The sequence below is a fragment of the Xenopus laevis genome, chromosome 6S, assembly GCF_017654675.1.
Source record: "Xenopus laevis strain J_2021 chromosome 6S, Xenopus_laevis_v10.1, whole genome shotgun sequence".
NCBI classification, from domain to species: Eukaryota; Metazoa; Chordata; class Amphibia; order Anura; family Pipidae; genus Xenopus; species Xenopus laevis.
Window position 1 is genome coordinate 59,263,648 of NC_054382.1, and position 24,265 is coordinate 59,287,912.

The window sequence follows — 24,265 nt, forward strand, 5'->3', positions numbered from 1 at the left end:
TATACATTTTATAAAAGGGACAAATACGTTTTACCTGCAACTTACTAGCTGCTTTCAAAGTAAAACTCCCAAACTTGGCTGCCCTTTTATTAGACACCAGTGGGATCACCTGCAGTGGCGTAACTAGATATTACTGGGCCCCACAGCAAATTATTTTTCAGGCCCCCAAAATGTTTAGAGGTTGACTTGTTTCTCCAATATTTATTGAAATTGTATATGAATTAGGGCCTTGTGGGGCCCCTATACCTCCTGGGCCCCCCTGCAGCCGCAGGGTCTGCTTCCTCTATAGTTACGCCCCTGATCACCTGACTATAGTTGGAGGGGGTGGGAGCTACAACATGGAGCTGGTCACTGCTCCTGTATAACTATAACAAACAGGGGAAAGTTGTGCTCACCACTAGTTTTTAAAATCATTAGGCGGGGGTGCAATGAGGGTGTGACCACAAAAAACATATAGACAAATACAAGATTCCTCTGCACTCAACCCATTATCAATATATTTAAGACAGTGACATTTTGTGCATACTGCTACTAAAAAATGCCTTACCCTTTAAACAAAACAGGGATTGTTTGTCCATATATTGCAATATATTTAAGCTGGCCAACTACGTCAAAGTCATCCCATATATATATATATATATATATATATATATATATATATATATATATATTTCAGCAGCCTTTAACATTGCAAAATGTATTGAGGTACTTTACATTAACACACAATACCAAAGGGTAAAGTGATTATATTTTAGGAATAATAGGGATCATGCTCTTCATTAAAACAAAACTATATTTTGCAAGATTAAAAACATCTTCATTTATCTCCAGTACCTAAATACAATCCATTCCTCAGGAGGGTCTGAATTATACATATATCTAATTTAAGCTATGCCTCAATATAAAGCTTTTTATAAAATAAATATAAAACTGAATTTAAAGCCCATTGCAGTCTCTTCAGTCTGTAAAACTTACCCCTCCAATAATGGCCTACATCTGTGGAAAAAAAGGATTTTGTAAAACTCTTGAGACTATTTAGTGTGTACAGTATGGTGGGATAGGTTAAAGGAATTGTTCAGTATAAAATAAAAACTGGGTAAATAGATGGGCTGTGCAAAATAAAACATGTTCGTAATAAAGTTAGTTTCCCTTAAATGCAATCTATAAATGCTACAGTGACTGGATGTCTAACATAACAGAACATTACATCCTGCTTTGCAGCTTTCTTGGTTACTACTCGAGTGGGGGCCACATGGGTCTGAGCTGCATGTTCAGGATCAATTGCAAACCCACTGAACAGTTATGCCACATGTGGCATTGCTTCAAGTTGCTGCTAAGAGTTAGAGAGCTGCAGGCCTGGATTTGTGAAAAGGCCATCAATGCTTGACCAAAGGGCATGCCCTGAAACGTTGCACTTCCGCATTTAAAAGGTTTGCATGGGTTAACCTGCAGTAATAGCCTTGTGTGCCAGTGTGCTTGCTTTCTACAGAAAGGCCACCAAGGCCCACGCCTAGGGCGGCAGGATTTTAGAGGGCGGCATGCTGCCCAAACACACTCACAAATACAGGGGATGCGCAGGAGATACGAGTTTTTTAAAGTTCCGTGCGCCAATCCCCATTGCTCCTACAATTTGCGTGAATAAAGGGGAGGGGACTGAGGTACCAAACGACAGCAGGCCTAGAGACTCCCACTATATAAATCGGCCCTGGAGGTCTGAAAAACAAGATGTTGGGTTATGTTCTGTAACATTTTTTATGTTACACAGCCTATCTATTTACCCTGTTTTTCTTTTTACATTGACCTGTTACTTTAAGCAAGTACTAAATTAAGAATGATACCATACTGCATTGATTTGCATTTGTCAAGGCAATGGATAAATGTTTTCTTGCTGTGCCCAATAGTATTTAGACCATACCTGAACATGTTCAAAAACTTGTTTTTTTCCAAGTTGATAATTGATGTATAGAGTTATTTAAAGAGGACCTGTCACCCAGACATAAAAAGCTGTATAATAAAAGTACTTTATATTAATTAAAACAACCATACCTGTTATAAATCTGTTTAAAAATCTCAGCTGTCAATAACATATTGTCTACCCCTCCTCTATGCCTGAGACATAGAGGTGTGGCAGGCAATTACTTTCACTTTCCATTCTGCAGTTCCTAGATGTCACTGTCCTCCTCCAATTCCCCCTCACTCCTCCTGGTCTATATTTGTTTAGCCAGTGCATGGGCGTGGACATTAGGTGCCCCGTTCTGGCTCATAAACAAGGTTTTGGCATGATTAAGGTGATGCATGTCTTAATAATAGTGTCAAAACTGGCTGATGCTTGATGTGATTGTGAATTACAAGACTAAATAAAACAAGATTTAAATCATTTATATAGTGTGAGTGAAATTTATTTTGTTTGAATAAAATTATAAAATAGGATTTGGAATTATTTTATTTTTTGATTTTAAATAAACCTTGGATAAGATAAGTAAAACCACCAGCATTCCATTGGCCTTTAAAGTTACCTCAAAACAAACAGTTGCAATCTGTTTCAGTCAAATATATTTGTAAATTGTGATGCCTATAATTAGATGCAAATCAAAATTGAATTAATTTATACATTCATGTGAATATTTTACAGGAAACCATTCATTATAAAGTCAGCTTTAGGTTAAAGCCAGTCAATGATCCTAACTGCAAGCTTGAGGTAGAATCCTAGGCCAATTTGAGTTAATCTTTTACCAAAATATCCTGGTCTGCATTAAATTCTGAGATTTAACTTGAGCAACACAATGAAATGGAGTTCTCTCTGCTTGAAAAAAAAAAAAAACAAGAAGAAGAACAAGAATGATGTGGCTCCTATACCTATTTCTCTCCAGAATTTCTTCTGTGAGTTCGAAGAAATATGTATCAGCAATACATTGGCCCCAGCTAAGGCATTATCTAATGAAAATGTACCACTTGAGCTCAGAAAATGGAGATTTAGAGGTTATGCTATCTGATTATACCATCTGAAATAAGGAAGAGGCATGCATATATAACATATTAAAATCACTTTAATATATAATCAGTCATACATAAAATAAGCAGTTAGTCAGCCTACCATAGCAAGCATTATACAAATAAATGACAATATTGGACCTACTTTGAGGTGCTAGTGATGGAATAATCAACAAAAGGTATATGTATATGGTATTTATTGGAATTATATTTAGATGATGTAGACTTCATAATGACTACTATGTGACTATATATATGTTTTTATTTAGTACTCCTCTAATGCTACACTTGTATATAACCCTCTTGTACCCCCTAGTTTCCATATTTTTATATATAAAACCTGAGACATTTTTAAATGTTCCAGTCATGACTATATCTGTATGCATGATTATATCATGACTATAATAAGAAAATGTCCTGTAGAATAGCTTCATTAAGAACCTAGAGAAAATAGAGATTGATAAGTGATAAGTTTATGGTACCCTTCTATTTGTAAAGAATATTAATTTGTGATCAGTGCTTGTTAAATCCTTTCTCTTCATTGGCAGCATCATTTGATATGCATATCAGCATTCATCACGTAATAACCAGAGTTTGCTACAATTTCAACCGCTAGGTGTTCTAAGAGCTTTTGTCTACACAAGCTATCTATAAATATGCTGCAATTCTATTATGCTGAAACATAAAATCTACTACTAGGGGCAGATTTACTAATTTACTATTCGACCGCAGGATTGCCAAATTTGCTGAAAAAACTTTGAATTCGATATTCGAATTCAACCTTTTTTAATTCGATGGTCGAATTTCGAAGTTTTTTGTACTTCGAAATTCGACCCTTGATAAATCTGCCCCTAAAGTCATGGTACAAGGGACAATATAGTCAAACAAGGTATACAAAGACATGTGTAGCAATAACTGCACAGAAGAACATTGTGTATATGTGTTAAAACCCATCAAATACATGTAAGCAAGATATAGGGAAAAATATAAAAATCAAATGTAAGTATAATTGTAAATGAGAACAAATAACAGTATGCAGTTTGTCTAGGTAAAGTAAAACTGATTTTTTTTCTTTTTTCCCCTTTTTTCATGTTTTTTTAAGTCTAGCTTGTACACCTCAATAAGGTTATTGAAAAGTGTTAAACAATGCAATAACAGTTTCTCCTTAATAGGTAACAGAGAAACTGGCACAGAGTCAACTAAGAAACAGTCCCTCCATTCTTACTCTTTTTTTCCCTATAATATAAATAATTATACATAAACAATTATCTCTTTTGCTCATTTTTGTTCTGTTTAATAAAAACCATTGATTATACAAATGATATTAAGTCTACAAAATGGAATTCGACTGGGCACTAATAACCAGTCAACAACCGCAGAACAGCAACTGGCATTACCTCAAGATTTATAACAGCACATAACCCTTAGGCTTTACATGTTAGACATCTGCTTCCTGCCAATGAACTTTAAAGTATTCATACTTGACATCTGTTGTCTATTGAGAGTGAAAATCTGATGCCTTAAAAGAGAGCTTCATGTTCATACATAAGCTTAACCCCACCACTACCTCTGAAAAGCAGAGGGATTTAAAGGCCTGTAATCCATAACTTCACAATGGATCAAGGTGAAAGCATTTACTTGTCACCTTTTTGAAAACAAAAATCTAAAAGGTTGCAGACTTTGTATCTTTTAATACATTAGCCCCAATGTATCATAAAATGTAGAAATGTCCAGTCTAAAGATAAAATTGGAGAGGCAGAGGTAATAATTAGCGGACAGCTGACACTGAGTCTCTTATAACCCATGCACCCATGGGTATTGATGGGTCTAACTTTGTATATAAAATCCTAAAAGTCCTAGCACTTTCCACCAATAAATTACTGATCTGTGAAATTATTGTGTGTCGTGAACATAATCGTTATACATGAACTGTAGGTAAAGATGCAGAGATTTTTTATCAATTTGATTTTGGATTCAACTTTTCTGTTTCTGTACTGATGATTTTTATTGTACAGTATATGTTTTTGATAATAGCCATGTTTGTATAGACTGTGGGGAGAGGCTAAGCTTTAAAGGGATACTGTCATCGGAAAACATGTTTTTTTCAAAACGGATCAGTTAATAATGCTACTCCAGCAGAATTCTGCACTGAAATCCATTTCTCAAAAGAGCAAACAGTGATATCACTCCAACTTGCAGTACAGCAGTAAAGAGTGATTGAAGTTATTCAGAGCACAAGTCACATGACTTGGGACAGCTGGGAGATTGACAAAATGTCCAGCTCCATGTCAGATTTCAAAATTGAATATAAAAAAATCTGTTTGCTCTTTTGAGAAATGGATTCCAGTGCAGAATTCTGCTGGAGCAGCACTATTAACTGATTCATTTTGGAAAAAAAAGTTTTTCTCATGAGAGTATCCCTTTTAGGAAAACTTTACCCCCCCCCTTTTTTTTTTACATGAGCTTATTCAGTTAGCATTATTTAAAAAAGGTGCATAAGCACCATCTGAACTTCCAAAAATAAATATAAATACTGTAAATATATATATATATATTTTTATTTATTTATTTATTTTTTTAAATACACAAACATATCTAATACCACAGACTGCATGGGGAACTATCGCCAAAATGAAAATTTAATATAAACTTCAGCATACTGAAATAAGAAACTTGTAATTTTCTTATAACTTCTAAATACATTCAATTAAAAATTCGATACTGTTTCTGAAATCAAGTTTATCAAGTTTATCTTCACTATTTCTCTCTCAGCATCTGTTTCTCTTCATTCTGTCTTCATGCAGGAGTTGGGTGTCAGATAATCATTGACAGTTAGATCCAATATATCTTATAGGGGGCTCCTTTTGCCTAGAAGATGTGTTAGAGCTCACTAAATTAAAATCATTTCTCTCTACATGCAGAATTTGTGCAAAGGCAGTTTTTGTATTTGTACTGGAATCAGTTATTTGAATGAGCTCTAGGAAAGGGAGCCTCCCCTTCGAGATAGATTACATCTAACTGTCAATGGCTATCTAACACCCAACTGCTGCATGAAGACAGAATCAAGAGAAACAGATGCTGACAGTGGATAGTGAACATAAATGATTTCAGAAACGATGCAAAATATTTAATTGTTTATATTTACAAAATTTCTTATTTCAGTATGCTGAAGATTGTATTAAATCTGCATCTTCGCGATAGTTCACCTTTAAACACACCTTGTAACGGAATACTATTCTTACTTTGTTCCATTTTGAAGTGAACTTGAAGTGCCTGTGCTTTGCAGAGAATATGTGCATCACCCATTATGGAAAGTAAAGGGCTTCAAGCCCCAGAATCCACCACTTCACAATCAAACACAATGGAATATTAAAGGAGGGGTTGCATTATGTGTGAATAGAGATAGGGACTATTTGGGGTGGTTCCAGTTGCAGTCCATATGTGTCCATTCTAAGCAACATATTTCTTTCCCATTTTGGACTTAATTTTGGACTCCGATTTGATCTGGCCATTGAAGTGAGGGAATGATACTGAGCCATCATAAACTTCATACAGTGAATTGTATCAAGCATATATGTAATAAGCACACAGGACAAAGAAAAAGTTTAATGTTCCTATTATCTTGTTGAATGTGTGATTTAATAGCATGAATAACATTAGCAAAACTGTAAATGAAATAAAAAAAATTTGCTCCGATAGCAATGATCTCAAATTAACCTTTCTCCTAACTCTTTAATCACATGAAATGTGAATGAAGCACTTGCCTGTGTCCCACATATAGTTATCCAGAATATTAGAATCAACTGCAAACAATGGGAATATAAGCCCAAAAAATTAATTTAGGTAAAAGTATATGAGTACTTTTGCAATACACATTTCTTTTCTAGTTTATTGGTTTCTTAGATATTTGCTTTATGGAGTTCTAATACCAGGCTTTTGTCCCAGCTGAGAAACAGCAATCCAAGTGATAACTAAATCCATGAAGTGCATAGAAAATTCTAATGCAAAACTTTGCCAAGTAAAAGTTGCAGAGATCCTATGGAAGTCAATGGGAATGGCACTGATCTTACTGGACAATTTTTAATCATTTCGGACTTTTATAGGTTTTTGGATTTTTTTCCCGCTAAGAATTGTCTAAAAAACTTAAATTTTTCAGGGCTGTCATTCAGTGCTGTTTTTTTATATTCAAATGTTTAGTTGTTGTTTCAAAAACCTCTAAAACCACTAAATCCCTACCTTTAATAAATAAACCTCTAAGTAAATAAATTCAGGCCTAAAACTGCTAATATTAAGGATGGATACTGAGTAAGTTTACATCAGTTTATTTTTTCATTTTTAATCTCTTGTATAACAATCCCCATGCTTTTCACATGTATCTACTAAATGACTGGGCGATTCCAATTCCGCCCCCTGCACTTACCCTTCAGAGCTTCTGCAAGGATCAAGGGAGACTGCATCACTAGAACAGAGACCACAATTGTACCATAATTGTACTTGTGATTAAAAAATTATTTGGGCTCTTAAAGTTACCAGGAGCTGCTTTTTCCACCCCTTGTAACTTTGGGGGTGCTGCTGCCTACCTCATGGTAGCAGACCTACAAGTGTATTGTGCAAAGTCCAATTTCAGTTGCAATAAGAATTTTTTTTTACCCACAAAGCAGTATTTTTTTTCTCCATTATCCAAAGTGGGGGTCCCCAACCTTTTTTACCTGTGAGCCACATTCAAATGTAAAGAGAGTTGAAGAGCAACACAAGCATGAAAAAGTTCTTGGGGGTGCCGAATAAGGGCTGTGATTGGCTTGTAAGTGGACTGGCAGCCTACAGGAGACTCTATTTGGCAGTACACCTTTTTTTAGAGGTCACCAAGAGCAACACCCAAGGGGTTGGTGAGCAACATGTTGCTCACGAGCCACTGGTTGGGGATCACTGATCCAGAGTAATTGCGTTTGCCAGAGAGAGTTAATGCAATCAGAAGAAACTATGGTGAGAATCTTCTACATCAGTTTACCATCACTTCTAGTGCTAGCCATCGATAATGTATATTTTGATTCTTTAGACTGTAGTGGAGGTAGCTCCATGGTTCCCTATATTTACAGTAGATGCACACTGGGCTCAATTGTTATCAGGAGGCAAACAGACCAATTGAAGGAAAGCACAACTATACGGAAGTGTAAGAAGCTCTTTTTGATGCAAGTACCTTTAATGAGTTTGAATTTTTGGTGCAATGACCGCAGGGTATTTGTGCAACACAGATGTATTTGTGGTCATAAATGACCCCCTCATATTTAAACAAACACATTTATGAAGACCAGTTAGTAATGCCTGAAAATAGTTACCGTACATTAATCATTAGGGTTAAAAAAGACAAAAGTCCATCAAGTCCATCCTAGAAATGACCCACAGTTTAATAGTTTACAATGCAACCTTTACATAGGTGACTAGAAAATTAAACATTTATCATTCAAGATCAAATTTAAGATGCTTGATAGATTAGCATAAGGACTTTGATTATTTTTCTAATTGAATTGTTAATGATTCACAGGCAGCAAGTTTGCACTTTTGCATATGCTGGCCTTTCCTTTTCAGTTTGATTAGTTGAATTGTTGCTTCTGAATTTTGTTATATATAACAAGGAATTTATTTACAGTTATTACAGTTATTTTTATGACAGTTATTTTAAGGTTTGCATTCATTAAAGAACATTTCTCTGTATGCAGTAATATGTAGCACAAAACTGTTGATGAACCTAAATTACACAAATGATTCAGTCTGGGAAGAAAAAAAACGTACACACATTGAAAGCCAATTGTGGGATAATGCCTTCCTGACTTCCCCAATCATCACAATACAAAGGAAAATCATACTGTCTCAGCAATAACAACTTGACTATTGGTCAAGTCATCCACACATTTCCTTTTTACTATATATGGGTAGGATGTTGCTGAATATGATTGCCCTGTGGGGAATAATAAAACAAATACAATTAGTTTCTCTTAAACTATCCGGTTTCTCTCCCCCCCTCCCTCCATAATTTAATGACAACATAGCTCAAATTCTCCTCTTTCCTGTTGCAGTTTCTTGTGGGATACAGGTCAGTCCAAACAGGTGACATACTGAATGATCGGATGCTATAGGTTTGATTGAGTCATTTTGATGTTTACTAAGTCTGGCATACAGGTCAAGTGTTTCTTTATTCAAGAGAAAGGGATCACTTCAGCTGGAAGAAATGGTGTGACCCTTTTCCTTCTTTATAGTGAATACAATAAACAGCTGTCTCAGCAGTTTGTTACCTTACACAATGCAATTTACACTGGAGTGTGGCTATGTTTAAATTGATGGCAAAATAAAGTGATAAAGGTTATGTGTAGAATGAAAAGATAGATAGATAGATGGATAGATAGATAGATAGATAGATAGATAGATAGATAGATAGATAGATAGATAGATAGATAGATAGATAGATAGATAGATAGATAGATAGATAGATAGATAGATAGTATATACATAGTTTAAAAAATAGGCAGTTGATTTGTGTTTGTATAAGGGATGAGTTAATAGTTCCTCTGCTGCTGTCACACTTTGAAGTGATATTTAGGTACTCTCTTAGATCCAACCCCTAGGGTCTCTTTGTATGCATTAAGACTATGCACTTTTATCTGGCTCTTTTAATTAACTGAACTTGCAAAATTATTCAGATTTTTTTCTCTTTTTTTTTTTGTAAAGAAAATAATTTAGTCGCTGAACCACATTTGCTGACTGATTTTCTGTAACAGTAATTAAAAGCTTCATGTCCTGGTCACCACTAACACTTCTCTCAGCCTCTAGCTATCTTTGAAATAAAAAAAGATAGTGCGGATTTTGCAGGTAAGGATATGTGCAACTCTTTTATTCTGATTTCATATACAAACTGAATGCCTTTGAAAGCAAAGACTTCAGTTAGCAAGGTAATTAACTAAGGTTTACATATCAGAAAATCAAATACAAACACATACATAGTTCTGTTTCTGGTTGTATTTCTGTTTTTTCTACCTTTTGTAATGAAATTAAATGAAAAATCAGTACTTAGATAATTAATCTATAAAGTGTGATTCCTAGATGAGAGGGATGATTAGTATCAAGTATTGTGACAGCACATACACACACATTACAGTCTTGGTTTTGATTGTTTGCTTGTTTTCCCAAAGAAAAAAGAGATTATCAAGCAGTTTTAGAATGAGTAAAATCACTGGGTGTAAAATGAGTCTGTATTGCACACAATGTGATATAATTCACAATGAGGGGAGGTAATTCTGTGCACAGAAAGCCCAGCATTAATTCAAGTTTCACAACAGGCTCTCATAATGTCTTCTCCAGTACATATGTGGGGCCTGCATTTCAGTGGCTCTATCGTGTGTGCTTGCAAGGGCCACAGGGAGCAGATTTAGAAATCCAGCCTGTAGGAAGTTATTGTTGCTGGCTACAGGTTGGGCAGTGGTGTATTGTGTGGTGTACTGTAGGGTGAGGTTGTTTATATACCAGTTAGTTAATATGCCCTTTTGCGTGCAGTCTACTCTGTAGTAAAGCTGTGTGTCTTTGTGCTTGTGTGTCGTGTATGTAAGGGCTTCCTCTGTGTGTGACTGTGTTGGTGTGTCCTTTTATGGTTTCTCAGACTATTTTGTGTGACCCTTCTAATTGATTTGCTGTTTGCACCCTGTCGTATACTCTTGATAAATAATATCCAACTTGACCTTTTCCATTCAGTTATACAGAGCAGGAAGGGGATCTCTGCCTGTCCCTCCTGCCCTTGCTCACAGCCATTCATTGCCCAGTCTGACACCCTTTCACTGCTACTTACTTGACACAACTGCAAAGCCAAGGCATGAGGACTGATATTTTTATTATAATAATCTTTTGTTCATCTAAAGATTAGAAATGTCTGTTTTGGTATATGGTTTATTTAGAGGTAATTGAAAGCAGTAACTAGTAGTTATATATTTGGCTTGAAAGTTGGAAGTGGTAAGAGTTAAGTAAGGTGCAGAACTCTTTAATGTGCCAAGTGCAGTTTATTAGGTGTTTGGGGATACAGAATGGATTAGTACATTGCTCAAACACTCGGTGCTCCCCATAGAAAATGTTAGCAGTAGGCTCAGTCTCTCCTGTCCCTTGTCAGCCTGTCATCCTCAGTGCTTGTGATGGTGATGGATGATCTGGGCTGTTCTCTATGGGCCACGTCTCTGTAGCTACATTCCCATTTCTATTCACAGATTACATGGGACTTTTCAACATCTCTGGGTGGGGGTTGCTTATGAAATAATGGGACATAGATATATTTTGTGTGTTGCTTCTGGATTCGTTATGTAATGGTCCTTTGGCTGCTGTGTTACAAATACTTATCTCCCACGGTCCCTCAGACATATAGGATGTCCCTGTTCTTATGATTCATTTAATAGCTGAGAGCTTATCCTTTATGCCTGGGATCACCCTCAGTTATGGCTCTGGCTATTTGCTTTACAAAATCATTTTATATGCCAAAAATTATATGCATGTTAATAGAGAACTTTGCTGGAATGATGTGGTTACACAGATTACAAATGTGGTGATTTACAGTACATTGGGCTTGCAAGAGTCAAAGTGTAAAAATAAGGGAATAATTAGTAAAATAATAAAGGACTAGTGTAACAGAAGGAAAGAAAATGTAGGAAGTGTAAAGAGTAAAGGAAATAGATAGGAAACATGGATGATTCATAGACAGACAGACAGACAGACAGACAGACAGACAGACAGACAGACAGACAGACAGATAGATAGATAGATAGATAGATAGATAGATAGATAGATAATAGACAGATTCATAGATAGATAGATGATAGATAGATAGATAGATAGATAGATAGATAGATAGATAGATAGATAGATGATAGATAGATAGATAGATAGATAGATAGATAGATAGATAGATAGATAGACATACATTTGATGTAAAAAGTAGCAGGACAGGCAGGTAAAGGGGCACAGCCATGTTACCTGTATGGGCAGGCTTTAGAACACAGCTCTTTATGACAGTATTACTGCTAGGGTGCATGAGTGCTAGACACAGGTAACTGCTAGCCTCACTTGCAGGCAAATTTCAAGTTGAATGTGAGCGCCCAGACGCTGGTTTGCTGGGGCAGAGCAGCGCTCAGTGGAGCTCTCAGTGTAACGTCACACTCAGCGCTAGTGATTGCGGCGCCTGGGGAGTGAGCGCGCAGTCAGGTGTAGCGCTACACACAGACATGCCTGCATCACTTCTAGCCAGTCACACAGTGCGGGCATCAGAAACCCTCCAGTCTACGGGAAAAGCTGCGGGAAGACGGTGTTAGCAGTCTGTGCCCAGTACAGGTAATATAACCGTTTTTGTTCATTCTGAATGAAACAATGCTGATCGGCGATTGGAAAGATTGACTCAAAAGGGATAGGAGTGCAGTTTTTCCAGTTATGGCAGTGGACAGAGATGCACATGTAGGTGTAACGACCTATGCACACTTCTTATAAAGGGTTCCCCCTGAAATGGGCAGCTGCTGGGATAGGCTTTCCACTTGAGAACTTTGGGGGACTTGGGGGGGGGGGAGCTGGCCAGTCTATGTTATCCATGTGTCTCTTTTGTTGGAAACATTATTTGGCAAAAGGCTGGAAAAAGCACTTGTACTCATAAAGCAGACTCAGAAGTGCCAGCCGAGGCGCAATACTAGGCGTTAGTGATTATTCTCTCAGCTGATGCTAAGCAATGTGTAACCTCTGTTCATCTAATGCTCTTTTGCTTTGCGTTCATACGGTACAGACCGCGAATTTCAGTAATAGTAACACAGTAACACAGTTACATAGTAAGTAAGGTTGAAATTTGGAATTGACAGTACAGTGCTATGCAGCGCAGGGGCAGCAGGTTGTACATACTGTGAGGGAACCTTTTTCTTAAGTGGTCCTTGATTTTTGCACTTCCGTTGTAGGTCTGGGTTTTAGCTAATAAAGTGTGTTTTATCCCAATCCAGAGAGTGGTATAGAAAGGCCCCTTGAATTAGACTGGAGGGTCACCGGTCAACATCTGGGTCATGAGTTTGGTCAAGCCAGAGTAAATGACAGCGCACGCACACACGCATTGCTTTCAGGAGGACTTGTACTATTATAATTCCTTTTCTTAGTCAGTTTGCTCAGGCCGATTCCTGTACAATCTGCTGCACATAAGAAAGTTCTTAGAAGGAAGTTTACCTGTTACTGATGGAGTCAGCTATAATTAAAAATAAAGTATATTAACTTTACCATTTGTTTAACTTGTGTACTGGTAACAGAAAAACGTATTCGCTTTGATGTAAATGGTTCATTGGGGGTCCCTGTCCCAGTTTAAAAACCGCTTCACTGGGAATAGAATACCTTAAAATTCTGGATGGGTCTTCTCCTGAGCATCATTATGTAGAGCTAACTGTTGGTGGCAAGACAGGACACATTAAAATGGCAATGCTGTCAACGGAGTTGATTACATGGGCTTTCACAAAATGCCAATTCTATTAAGAGGTTACATTTTGGGACTGTAAATGAGATTTCTTATAATATTCTAGTTTTTTTTTTTTCTTTAAATATTAATGTATCTATCTATCTATCTATCTATCATCTATCTACCTACTATCTATTTATTATCTATCTGTCAGTTTTTCAAGCCAAAAGAAAAACGTCATCACCAACACTTCCCTGTAATCTTTACTCTGCAAATATGTTTTATAGATACTGTATAACTTGCTATATACGAAATGTAGTAGACTTTCATTTCATTTAATAAGGGGGAATACACTTTCAGTATTTTAAATAAGCTGGTCAAGTTGAAAAACAAATAAAATGTAGCATTTTTACATTTATTTAGCTTGTTAATAGTGCGTTTAAGCAGGCGCTAATACAAAGTATCTTCTCCTATAAATTAGAGCAATTAGGCGGCACATAGTATATTATGTATACAGTGGTCTCCAGATAGTCATCAATCACCCTCAATCGAGCTGTCAGGGTGGGCAGATTCGTTCCTGGAAGGCAGTCTCCCAGCTGTGGAAAGAGAAGAGAACTTCGTCATTAATTAGAGCGTGACCCTGGGGCGATCCACATGCCTGAACCCAGGATTCTATCTGAGCAAGTCAGCACAGCAGGGTCTATAGAGATATAGTGCACCTTCTCTGCACTGTCTTTACATTCAACTTCGGTATGAATCAATGCCCCCCCCCCTTTTAAAAAAGGGGGTCATAAACCTCAGTAGGAAACTGGCAATGAAAATGTTAAACCATGTCAAGAAGAGATGAATAACAGATTTTCTGATAATAGTATAATGCAACGAACTATCTTCTTAGATAGATGAATGCATATTATATGCACAATGCATGCATGTAGGCATACTTTTGGTTACAAAGTATATCCATATGGACAGATTTGAATATTAACACTTCCAAAACTGGGATTTAAAACAAGTTCTAAGAACTGGTGCCATACGTGGAATTACGCCCCTGTCCCAAAGAGCTTGCAGTCTATGCAAAGAACAGACTGAATGGTAAATATAAATTCCAGTTTGACGTCAGGTGATGATATCAGCTAGACTGATAAGCTATCAGGGTCATTTTGGGCTACCTTTTGAAACAAAAACATCTATGAGTAGTTCCAAGCTGATCGAACCTACCAAAAGAAAAGTTTGTGCAACAAGCAGTGCCAAAAACATAGATTTCTTTCTCGGCCAAGTGTTTTACACCTGCAAATATCGTTTCCAATATTCTTTTGTTTCTCCAAGAGAGATAGATCAAAGCTGCACTTGAGGTTGTGAAAAGAAACGACGTTTCCTGGCACCACACCAGTACTATTATACTAGTGGGGTGCCAAAAAACTTAGTTTCTTTTCACAACTCTAAGTACAGGGGTTTAACTCTGCTTGTGCCGGCCCAACAGAAAAAACAGAGAATACATCCAGTGTACAGTTTTTACCCATTGTGTGCCGGACTAGATAACTTCAGCAAGTAAAGTTTCCTCTAAAGGTGGGGGTTTATTACATAAATCAAATGAAGCATGATACTTCTGTGTATATCGATTTTTATTTCTTCAATTGTGTGCACCATTAGCAAAGTGCAGTCATTACATTTATTCTGGGTCTTTTGAATGACCGAAAAAATCTTTAAAATGGACCAGCACGTCCCTCCTATGTCGCTTGTAATTGAGACTAATTATTCGTGTGAGGCGGGAAGAAGCAGATGCTCATTAATTCATTTCTAATTAAAAGTTGATTCCCAACCATGAGTAAGTAAGAGGAAGAAAATCATTAATATGTGTTTTCGGTGATTGTTTAAATAAAATCAATCATTTCCCAATACAGGCTAATGCCATAGGAACACCTATAATTAGCTTGTAACGGCACTTGAAAAATCCATAAATGCAATCGCTTTATGAGTATTTTGCACCCTTGAGTGCTCTGGAGCTGTTTCTATAGGAGCGAAGGATAGTTCCAGCCCTGAAAGGGTTATCTGACGTCACAGCCTGGCCAGTTTAAAGCTACTCGCTTCTGACATAAGTTGGTTTTACCCTATTTCTACCTGCCTTAATTTAGCACTTTATTTTTAATTGTCTTGAAGATTTTATTAGCAAACATTTTTGTTTACCCGAGGAAGCTCTATTTTATTTTGTATGTGTATTTATTTCCTGTGGAATAGAATGGGGAAATAAAATAAAAGTGCTTCTGTTCTCTCTCTAATAAGCATAGTGGAACCTCTGGACACCAGCAATCGATTGTAAGGGAGAGGATCTTAGTGCCAATTCGCAGATTAAAGGTTTCCTGCCTTCTCAGTTATCTGGGAGTTGATGTATAATGTCATATCCTCAGTTTGGCTACCCATATTCCTCCACACCTCAGGTAAGAGCCAACTGCCAGTGCCTTAAGCTGGCCCTAGCAAAGTGTTTCTGTACCCTGATAATGCAGAGATCAGACACAGGGTCTGACTTGTACAAGTGTTTGTTGTCATTATTACTCCATTCACTATAGTCAGGTGGGAACTGAATTAGACTTGCAGGCACTGATAGCGGAAAGTAGTTTCTCATTCCAAAGGCATAACATGGTTACATGGGCAAATAGATAACACGGGGGTACTAAGGTGCCAGCGTACAACCTTATGTTATGATGCAGTCACTAACTCTCAAGCACACTGATAAGTTGTGTAACACATATTCAGAGCACATCTATCTATCTATCTATCTATCTATCTATCTATCTATCTATCTATCTATCTATCTATCTATCTATCTATCTGTTAGTCTTTACTGTATATCTCTAACTGTAGCTCTCATCATTTGTCTGTCTTTACGTATCTGCAAAAATGTATTGAGATTGCTACTATAATTATAATAAGGACCTGTATCCTCTTCCTCGCCAGTTCTTAATGACCACCAATTCACTTTCGACCTGCTGCGAATCCAATGGAAGGAGTCTGTCCGACTCAGCCGCTGCAGCTTCAGCCCAGACCCCGGTCTATTGCCCAGTATACGAGAGCAGATTGCTGGCCACTGCCAGGCATGAGCTCAATTCTGCTGCAGCCTTGGGTGTCTATGGGAGCCCTTATACCAGCACCCAAGGCTATGGAAACTATGTAACCTATGGCGCTGACGCTCCTTCCTTTTATTCCTTGGTAAGTGCGCTCAAATTCAACTTTTTATGTTTGTCCATGGGATTGTAATAAATATAGAAGTGTTACAGAAGTTTTGTACATACTGTCAGTGTGAATTTTTCTTATTGCGTTAGGCATTGAGATCTCTTACATTCTATTCGCTGCTTTGTACAGAGAGTGAATAACGTTTCGATCCAAAGGAATCTTTTGGTCGAACTATGTAAAACCGAAATAGCTCATCTATGATTACAGCCCAGTATAGTTACGCGTGGTTGAGCTGTGTGTGTGTGTGTGTGTATTTACTTTATCAACAAGGGAGAATCCACTTAAATATTGCATTTTGATTTACGATTGTGTTTGTGCTTTCATCTTTATCCTGTGCTATTATAGAAACCCTTCGGATTAACATAGAGAAATTATCTCTTCTTCCCCATAAAATGATAAACAGAAAGTGACAAGGAGAGATGGATGTTGTCACCTGGTTTATCTGTTCCCTAGTGCGGAATATGTATTAAATGTGTATAAATTGTTTTTCCTTATCTATAAACATATTAACAGTAGAATGAGTTTTGGTGGTGACTATATAGTAGAACACAATCATTTATTATATCATTTCATTATATTTCTGCCGCAATAGGGAGTAATATATAATTCTGTCACGAGATTGGGGGAAAATCCTTCCGTTTATTGCCACTATATATTATATTTAAATTATTAAATAGTGTCTGGGTCTGCCTGATAACACAGAAAGGGACTGATAGAGACATGGGGTCTTATCTTACCTACAATCGGGTTACTAAATACTCAATGCACTAATTAAATGCCAAATACTATATAAAGGACATCTAACCTTTTGTTACAGAATGCATTCGAGTCAAAAGATGGTACAGGATCTGCGCATGCGGGAATCCCCCAAACTGCCGCTTACTACCCCTATGAGCATACACTCAGCCAGTACCAATATGACAGGTAAAGTGTAAACTCTTCAGTGTGTGCATCACTAAGTATAAGATAGAGCACCTCTATGTCTGTGGCTTTTCACAAGACAAGTACAAACAACAGGGACATAGATTATTAATGATTCCCATTTATATTGCAACTGAATTCTAAGATTAGGTAACTGCTCTTAACAAAAAGGAATTGTTTTCACCATTAGTTTTCGCTATTCAGTGTTGATTATGCCTATTGGGATGTGGGGACTTGGTTTGGCCTACTTTAGGCTAAATGGTGAAATCTGTTAAAATGTTTAAGAAATGTTTAAGCAACTTAAATATGGGTTATCTTATGGATAAATGAACTCTATATGCTTACTGATATTGTGTAGAGACAATAATTGTATGAAACGAGTAAAAGCATAGCTAGGGACATCTATCATCTATCTATCTATCTATCTATCTATCTATCTATCTATCTATCTATCTATCTATCTATCTATCTATCTATCTAATCTATCATGCTATGTTGACACACGTGTTTTTATTCACCCCCCCCCCCCCCCCCACACACACACACACACACATTACCATTCGTGTATTCTGAAAACACTTCTTGCTTTGTTACAAGTGGTATATGCACAGTACACACATGGGAACCCTGTTGAGTTGGGAAACATATGGGGTGAATAACACATAGTGAAGGAACTGTTTAGTGATGAGTACATGTTAGTCTATGAAAACTAACCCTTATATATGATATAGAGAAAAACTAGACATTTAGATACTGTAAGTGGAGCTATAGAGGAAACTATATAGACATATAGATAGATTTGCTTTTCATTGTGCCACATTTGAGTGTATTGAGTCGACTATAAATAGGGCGCTAAATGTGTCAATCCGCAAGGGCATAAGAGGTTAGAACCTGCTGGCTACATGATACAAAGCCCACACTTTTCTGATGGGTCTGTTACTCCTGAGTCACTTGCACCGATTAAATCCCCATTATCCCTGCTCATCGATGGCCAGTGTTCCCCTCTCCACCCTGAAGGGATGCAGACATTTTACCTTGCTCACTGCCACCCATTATGCGTAAACTGCACAAAACCACTTAAGCCATTCGCAGTCTTTTTTTAAGACCTCATGGGTGCCCGTGACCTTTCAATTTGATGTGCATTAAATATTCAGTTGCGATTCACTGTCTTTTTACGTTTTTACAATTTCATCAACAACAGCCTGAGAGATGCCTAATAAAGGAGGGAAATTGAAAATATTTATATGAACAGTTATACCCTAGGTCATTCAACTAGCATTCATTTCCTAGATATTGCAGGCTTAACCAGCGTGTGTGTATATATATATATATATATATATATATATATATATATATAGATATATATATATATATATATATATATAGATATATATATATATTCCGTTGGCACTAATTAAGTCTCAAGTCACTAAGCATTAGTGGAATTATATGTATACTAATTTGTTTTATGAAATTTTAGGCTTTTCGATTCAGGTCTGCACATGAACAAATGAAGTCCAGTAACTATTAGCAGCAAGCAATGCAATGTTTGGCCTGTGCAGTATTAGTAAACATACACTTGCATTGGTCCTGTAGACTAACAAATTATATAAAATAGGTTTCATTGTTGGCTAATTATTAATGGGATTTGCATTTTATCTCCTGGTACTGTGAACTGCATTTCGACCACCAAATCTACTTTTAAATCTCAGTAGAGACTGCTTTTCCCATAGGTATGGTACCATGGATGGAAGCACTAGGAGAAAGAATGCCACCCGTGAGACCACTAGCACCCTGAAAGCTTGGCTGCAGGAGCACAGGAAGAACCCGTACCCCACCAAGGGGGAGAAGATCATGCTGGCCATAATCACCAAGATGACCCTCACCCAGGTCTCCACGTGGTTTGCCAATGCCAGAAGGAGGCTAAAAAAGGAGAATAAGATGACCTGGCCTCCTAGAAACAAATGCTCAGATGAAAAGAGACCTTATGATGAAGAGGAAGAAGAAGAGGAAGATTCCCAGAAGGCCACCATTAAGAACGAGAAAAAAACAGTTGGTATGTATTTTTCTATTTTTATTTGAGCCACAGACACCATTACAGACACCCGACGAAACAGGGCTACAGTTCTTATTGGGCTAGACAAGTCGAGTTTCTTTTGGGCATATGTATAAAATATATCATTATAAATATGACTCCACAATCTTAGAAATAGAAAACTTGGCCTCATTGTGTATGTTACATATTTATAACGGTAGTCGTGGATTATAACTATTTGTTTAATGTTATCAACTACATAATATGGCAGCATTCACTTATATGTAATTAAGAGCACTGTTTTTCCATACATACATATTTATAAACTTCCAATTAAGGTAGTCATGTTGTTCCTCTCTTACTTGAACAGACGAGGAAATACACAGGGAGGAGAAAGCGCTAGATCTAAGTGACCTGGAGGACTTTGACACAATTGAGTCTGAAAGTTCTGAGTGTGAACTGAAACAACCCTTTCATCACCAGCCCCAAGATGGGCACCAACTGAGGCAGAGAGATTGTGTCAACGATCACTGCAAAGAAGTGATTCTGAAGATGCCAATAACTTCAACGGCCACTCAAGAGTTGGACAGGACAAAGATCTGCCATAAAACCGGGCTTGACCAATGTGAACAAGATCTACTAAGAGGAAGACAGAGAGGTGGTGGTGAATCTAAATCTTGCTTCCAACAACAGCAAATTCTGGATTCCAAACCAAGAATATGGTCCCTAGCCCACACAGCCACCTCATTAAATCAAACTGAGTATCCGTCTTGCATGTTAAAGCACCAAGGCTTGTCTTCTCCTTCTTCATCTTCATCTTCTTCTGCAGTCTCCACACCAGTTTGTGTCATTGACAGACGTCAGGATTCTCCGGTTACTAGCCTCAGAAACTGGGTTGATGGTGTTTTTCATGATCCATTGTTTAGACACAGTACTTTGAACCAGGCTCTCACCAATACAACGGTTTCGTGGGCCACGACCAAAGGAACACTGATTGACTCTGGCTCCTTGGGACGTTCTGTTGGGAATTCAACTAATGTGATCAAGGGACAGCTGCCTAACCTACCCCATGACACAAATAAGGAGTTTATTGCATTCCAAACGTCTGGAAGCAAGATGTTCTGTTCCTAACATAACCTTCTGGAACCCAGACTTATCCCTGCACTGATAATAAGTACTGTAGGGAGATCTGAGGACAAAAGGTGATGCTTTGAATGGCAAAATCATTTCAGATTTTGTTTTGGAAAAACGTTTATTTTTATTTAAATTATCTTTCTTAAGAAGGCTTGGTCATGTGAAAACTATTTAAATATCTAAAAGCACAAACGATTTAAAGTGTTGGGAGCTCTTCTAGTTTACAACCCAAAGTTTACAAAGACAACAAGGAATCCGAATTTATCAATCTCTACTTTAAGATCTCATTTAAAGCTGCATGATAGATTAGTTTAAGGTCCATTGAAGCTTTTTTTTTTTTCTTTTGACTTAATTGTTAGTGATTCACGAGCAGCACTTTTATCAAGTTTACACTTATGCACATGCTGGGCTTACCTTTGCAGTTCGATTTGTTCTCTCCAATAAATTGTCTGTTACAAAGGTAAAACCTAGTTTTCTTTGACTATCAGCAATTTTCACATTGACGCCCTCTCTCACCTTCTCTCTGTCTCACACACATTTTCTATTTAAATTCAGTTCATGTATGTGACAAGACTATTAGCAATTTAACTTTTTCAGTGCGAGTTAGGGGTTTGAGGTCGCGGTATGGGGTTCGTGGGATCTACAAAAAACTATACCACCACCCCCAAACAATATACTGTTATACACAAAGAAACCAACTGTTCCCAACAGAAGTTTTTACCCCTTGTTCTGATGCACTTTTTAAAATGAAAGTCAATTCTCATTAGGCTTGGTTTATATGAATTTAGGGAGACCATCTCTACAACTCTCTGAAATCGCATTCTTTAAAGGTGTATTTAACACAGCTGCTAAAGTGGGAGTTTTAAACCACCACTTGAGCTTCATGCATTCTCATTGCTTGTACCGGGTTTCTATGAACATCCATTAATATTTGAACACTTCAGGGGAGATGATTTACAGTTTCTGACATTAACATATAAGTGTAGGAGAGAGGAAGAGAGATAATATGAATAACAAATGTTTCAAAACGTATTTCTTTTCCACATGTCCTAAAAAGTGAAATTTTTCTTTTCTCATATTTCTGCCTTTTATTGTGCTTTTGTTTTGTACCTCCCTGCCTCTCCATTTATTCATATGTCTGCTCCCCTTTCACATTCCTTTATGTCGTTAAATATTTCTTTCTTTCTTTCTTTCTTTCTTTCTTTCTTTCTTTCTTTCTTTCTTTCTTTCTTTCTTTCTTTCTTTCTTTTCTCTATACTCTCCTACTTTATTCTCTATCGCTTTCTCGTGCACATAATATCCTACCTAAGGACTAATTTCCATGTTGTTGTGGTGGCTGACAATTAAAGGAGTTTAGTTTGTCGCAGTGGATCATATCCTTGGAAGTCTGGCGCAGGCAGCTGTAATTGGATTGTATGCAGTAATATAGGCTGTCATTGTATTGACTTTGGCTCTCCTGGATGATATTATCGAGATCACTGAACCTCTCCGTTGATCCGACTGTCAAAAGCGAGTGAGGAGCCCCCGCCTCGGGTAACGTGCATCAGCCAAGATAATTTGAAGTGAAATTTTCATTTTGACAGTAAACCCCTCAATTTCTAAAGGATCTGTACCTTGTGATCTCAGTGGCAGGGGGAGGCTTTGCAGAAAGCCACGTCTTCAAGTGAAAAGGGCAGGAGAACTCGAATTACTTGTAATAGATAAAAGGGCAAAAAGAGAGTCAAGGGTACTTGACAGTAATAGCAAAAACTGTAGTCTCTGGGGAGAGAAGGCTTGCTTCAGGCTGCCTGGGCTAGCAGGAATGTTAATGCTGCACTGGCTAACAGCCCACAGACTAGAGCAGCAGCTATTGTGATTTTCCAGGTCTTGGAGTCAGCTATGACCACATAGAGAAGCTTTCCAGATAAACAGACAAACTGAAAGATTTTTCAGATAGTAGACTTTTTTTTCTATTCATTGCAGTTAGAAATAGTTTCCATTACATTTCATGCCATGGGCAATGTATATTCTCCTTGGTCCTTCCAGCTGTTTCTTGAAATACAACCCACACCAGCAGCTGGAGGGGTGCGACAAGAGGGTGCCTTTCACTTTAAGGCGCACAAAACCCCCATCTAGTAGTTCCTGATAATCGCAATCTTGCGCATTCCATACAGTCTGGAAACTGCCCCAAGGCAGCAAGGGAAAAAAACAAGTCCATGTTTGCTGTTATAACACTGCTGTTATTCTGGCTGGACAATCTATTCTGAGAAATAGTAACTACTCACTAGTCACATCTAAACTATCAGGCAAGTGATTGTGACAGCAGCCTTGGATTTTAGGGGGGATTTCTTAACATAATAATAACTTAACAAATATGGTAAGAGTTTACCATATTTTGTTTTTTTCTTTTACTTTGATCTAGCTTGGGAGCTTACAAAAGTAGTAAGAAACTGTTAGTATGTGTTTAGCCAACACGATTATTGTAGTAAAGTGTAGCTCTAAAGCGAGCACAAGCAGAGAAAAGTCAATGCAATCTCCGGTGTATCTGGTGATATATTGGAGGAAGATTCTGATGCATTGGCGCAGGGCTGTGCAAAAAAAAAAAAACGCACACAAAGTGTTGAATAAAGAATAAGAAAGGGGGTTTAGAGTGAGCCTGAAACTGAGAGACTGTTAATCATTCAGCCATGGCAAATTCAAACACACAAAGAAGGAGATGCTAAATTAACAGCGCTTTTTACATAGAGCACAAATAAAACTGTAATCAGTGACGCGTTACTTTTCATTAAGCGACTTTGACAGCAGCATATTCAGCCTCTCGACAAGGGAACTGGGGGGGGGGGGGGGGTTGAAGAAATAAACTGCTCTCAGAGCCAGAGTCATAAGATAATTCCTTAAGCTCCATTAACAACTCTTAGCCGCAGGAAATGGGCTCCCTGAAAACATCTCCAAATCTAAAAGCTTTATCGACCCCTCAAGCCTCTGCTGATGGGCCTTTTTTTTTGTAAATTAAGGGATAGGAGTCCAGCCAGGTAATAGACTCTGACGCTACGACATCTTCACTGGAGCACAGCAAGGAATCAGACCCCTTAAATGGTGTTTAAAAGGCAACCAATTAAGATTTTCTTCCCCTTGGCTCCACCAGGACCCAGGAGCATGTGCATACCATACATGTCACTAAGGCTGCTAGCTATTTCCTAGGCCCATGGGACATCTTACCAACTCCAAGTATATTTTATAGGTAGGACATCATTTCCTAGGAATTGTTAAACAGAAAATGCAATACTTATATTATTATAGAATGTTTTACATGATCACTTCAACAATACCAGCCATAAAACTTCCTTGGACTCAATGTTACTATTGTATGTCCTTGCAAAAAGTCATGGTCCAGCAAATAAATAATAGCCATTGTAACCCTTGCCCTTGCCTGGTGTTTATTATTTATTAGCCCGGGTATTTTTATTTTCTTTAGACTTCCTCATTTTTCTAGACAAGCTATATTTTTATTGTATATTTTATAACAGTCTGAA

The 24,265-nt window shown here is 37.5% G+C and overlaps 1 protein-coding gene across 4 annotated transcripts; it reads left to right on the forward strand.

Moving 5' to 3' along the window:
- The first annotated feature begins 12,097 nt into the window (after positions 1–12,097).
- irx4.S (iroquois homeobox 4 S homeolog) lies at positions 12,098–21,219 on the forward strand. 4 transcript variants are annotated; one of them, XM_018268543.2, is made up of 6 exons: positions 12,099–12,348; positions 15,716–15,870; positions 16,388–16,639; positions 17,481–17,587; positions 19,318–19,640; positions 19,990–21,219. In XM_018268543.2, exons 2-6 carry the CDS (start codon positions 15,826–15,828, stop codon positions 20,748–20,750), a joined length of 1,488 nt encoding a protein of 495 aa, XP_018124032.1. In that variant the 5' UTR covers positions 12,099–12,348; positions 15,716–15,825; the 3' UTR covers positions 20,751–21,219.
- The last annotated feature ends 3,046 nt before the right edge of the window (positions 21,220–24,265 follow it).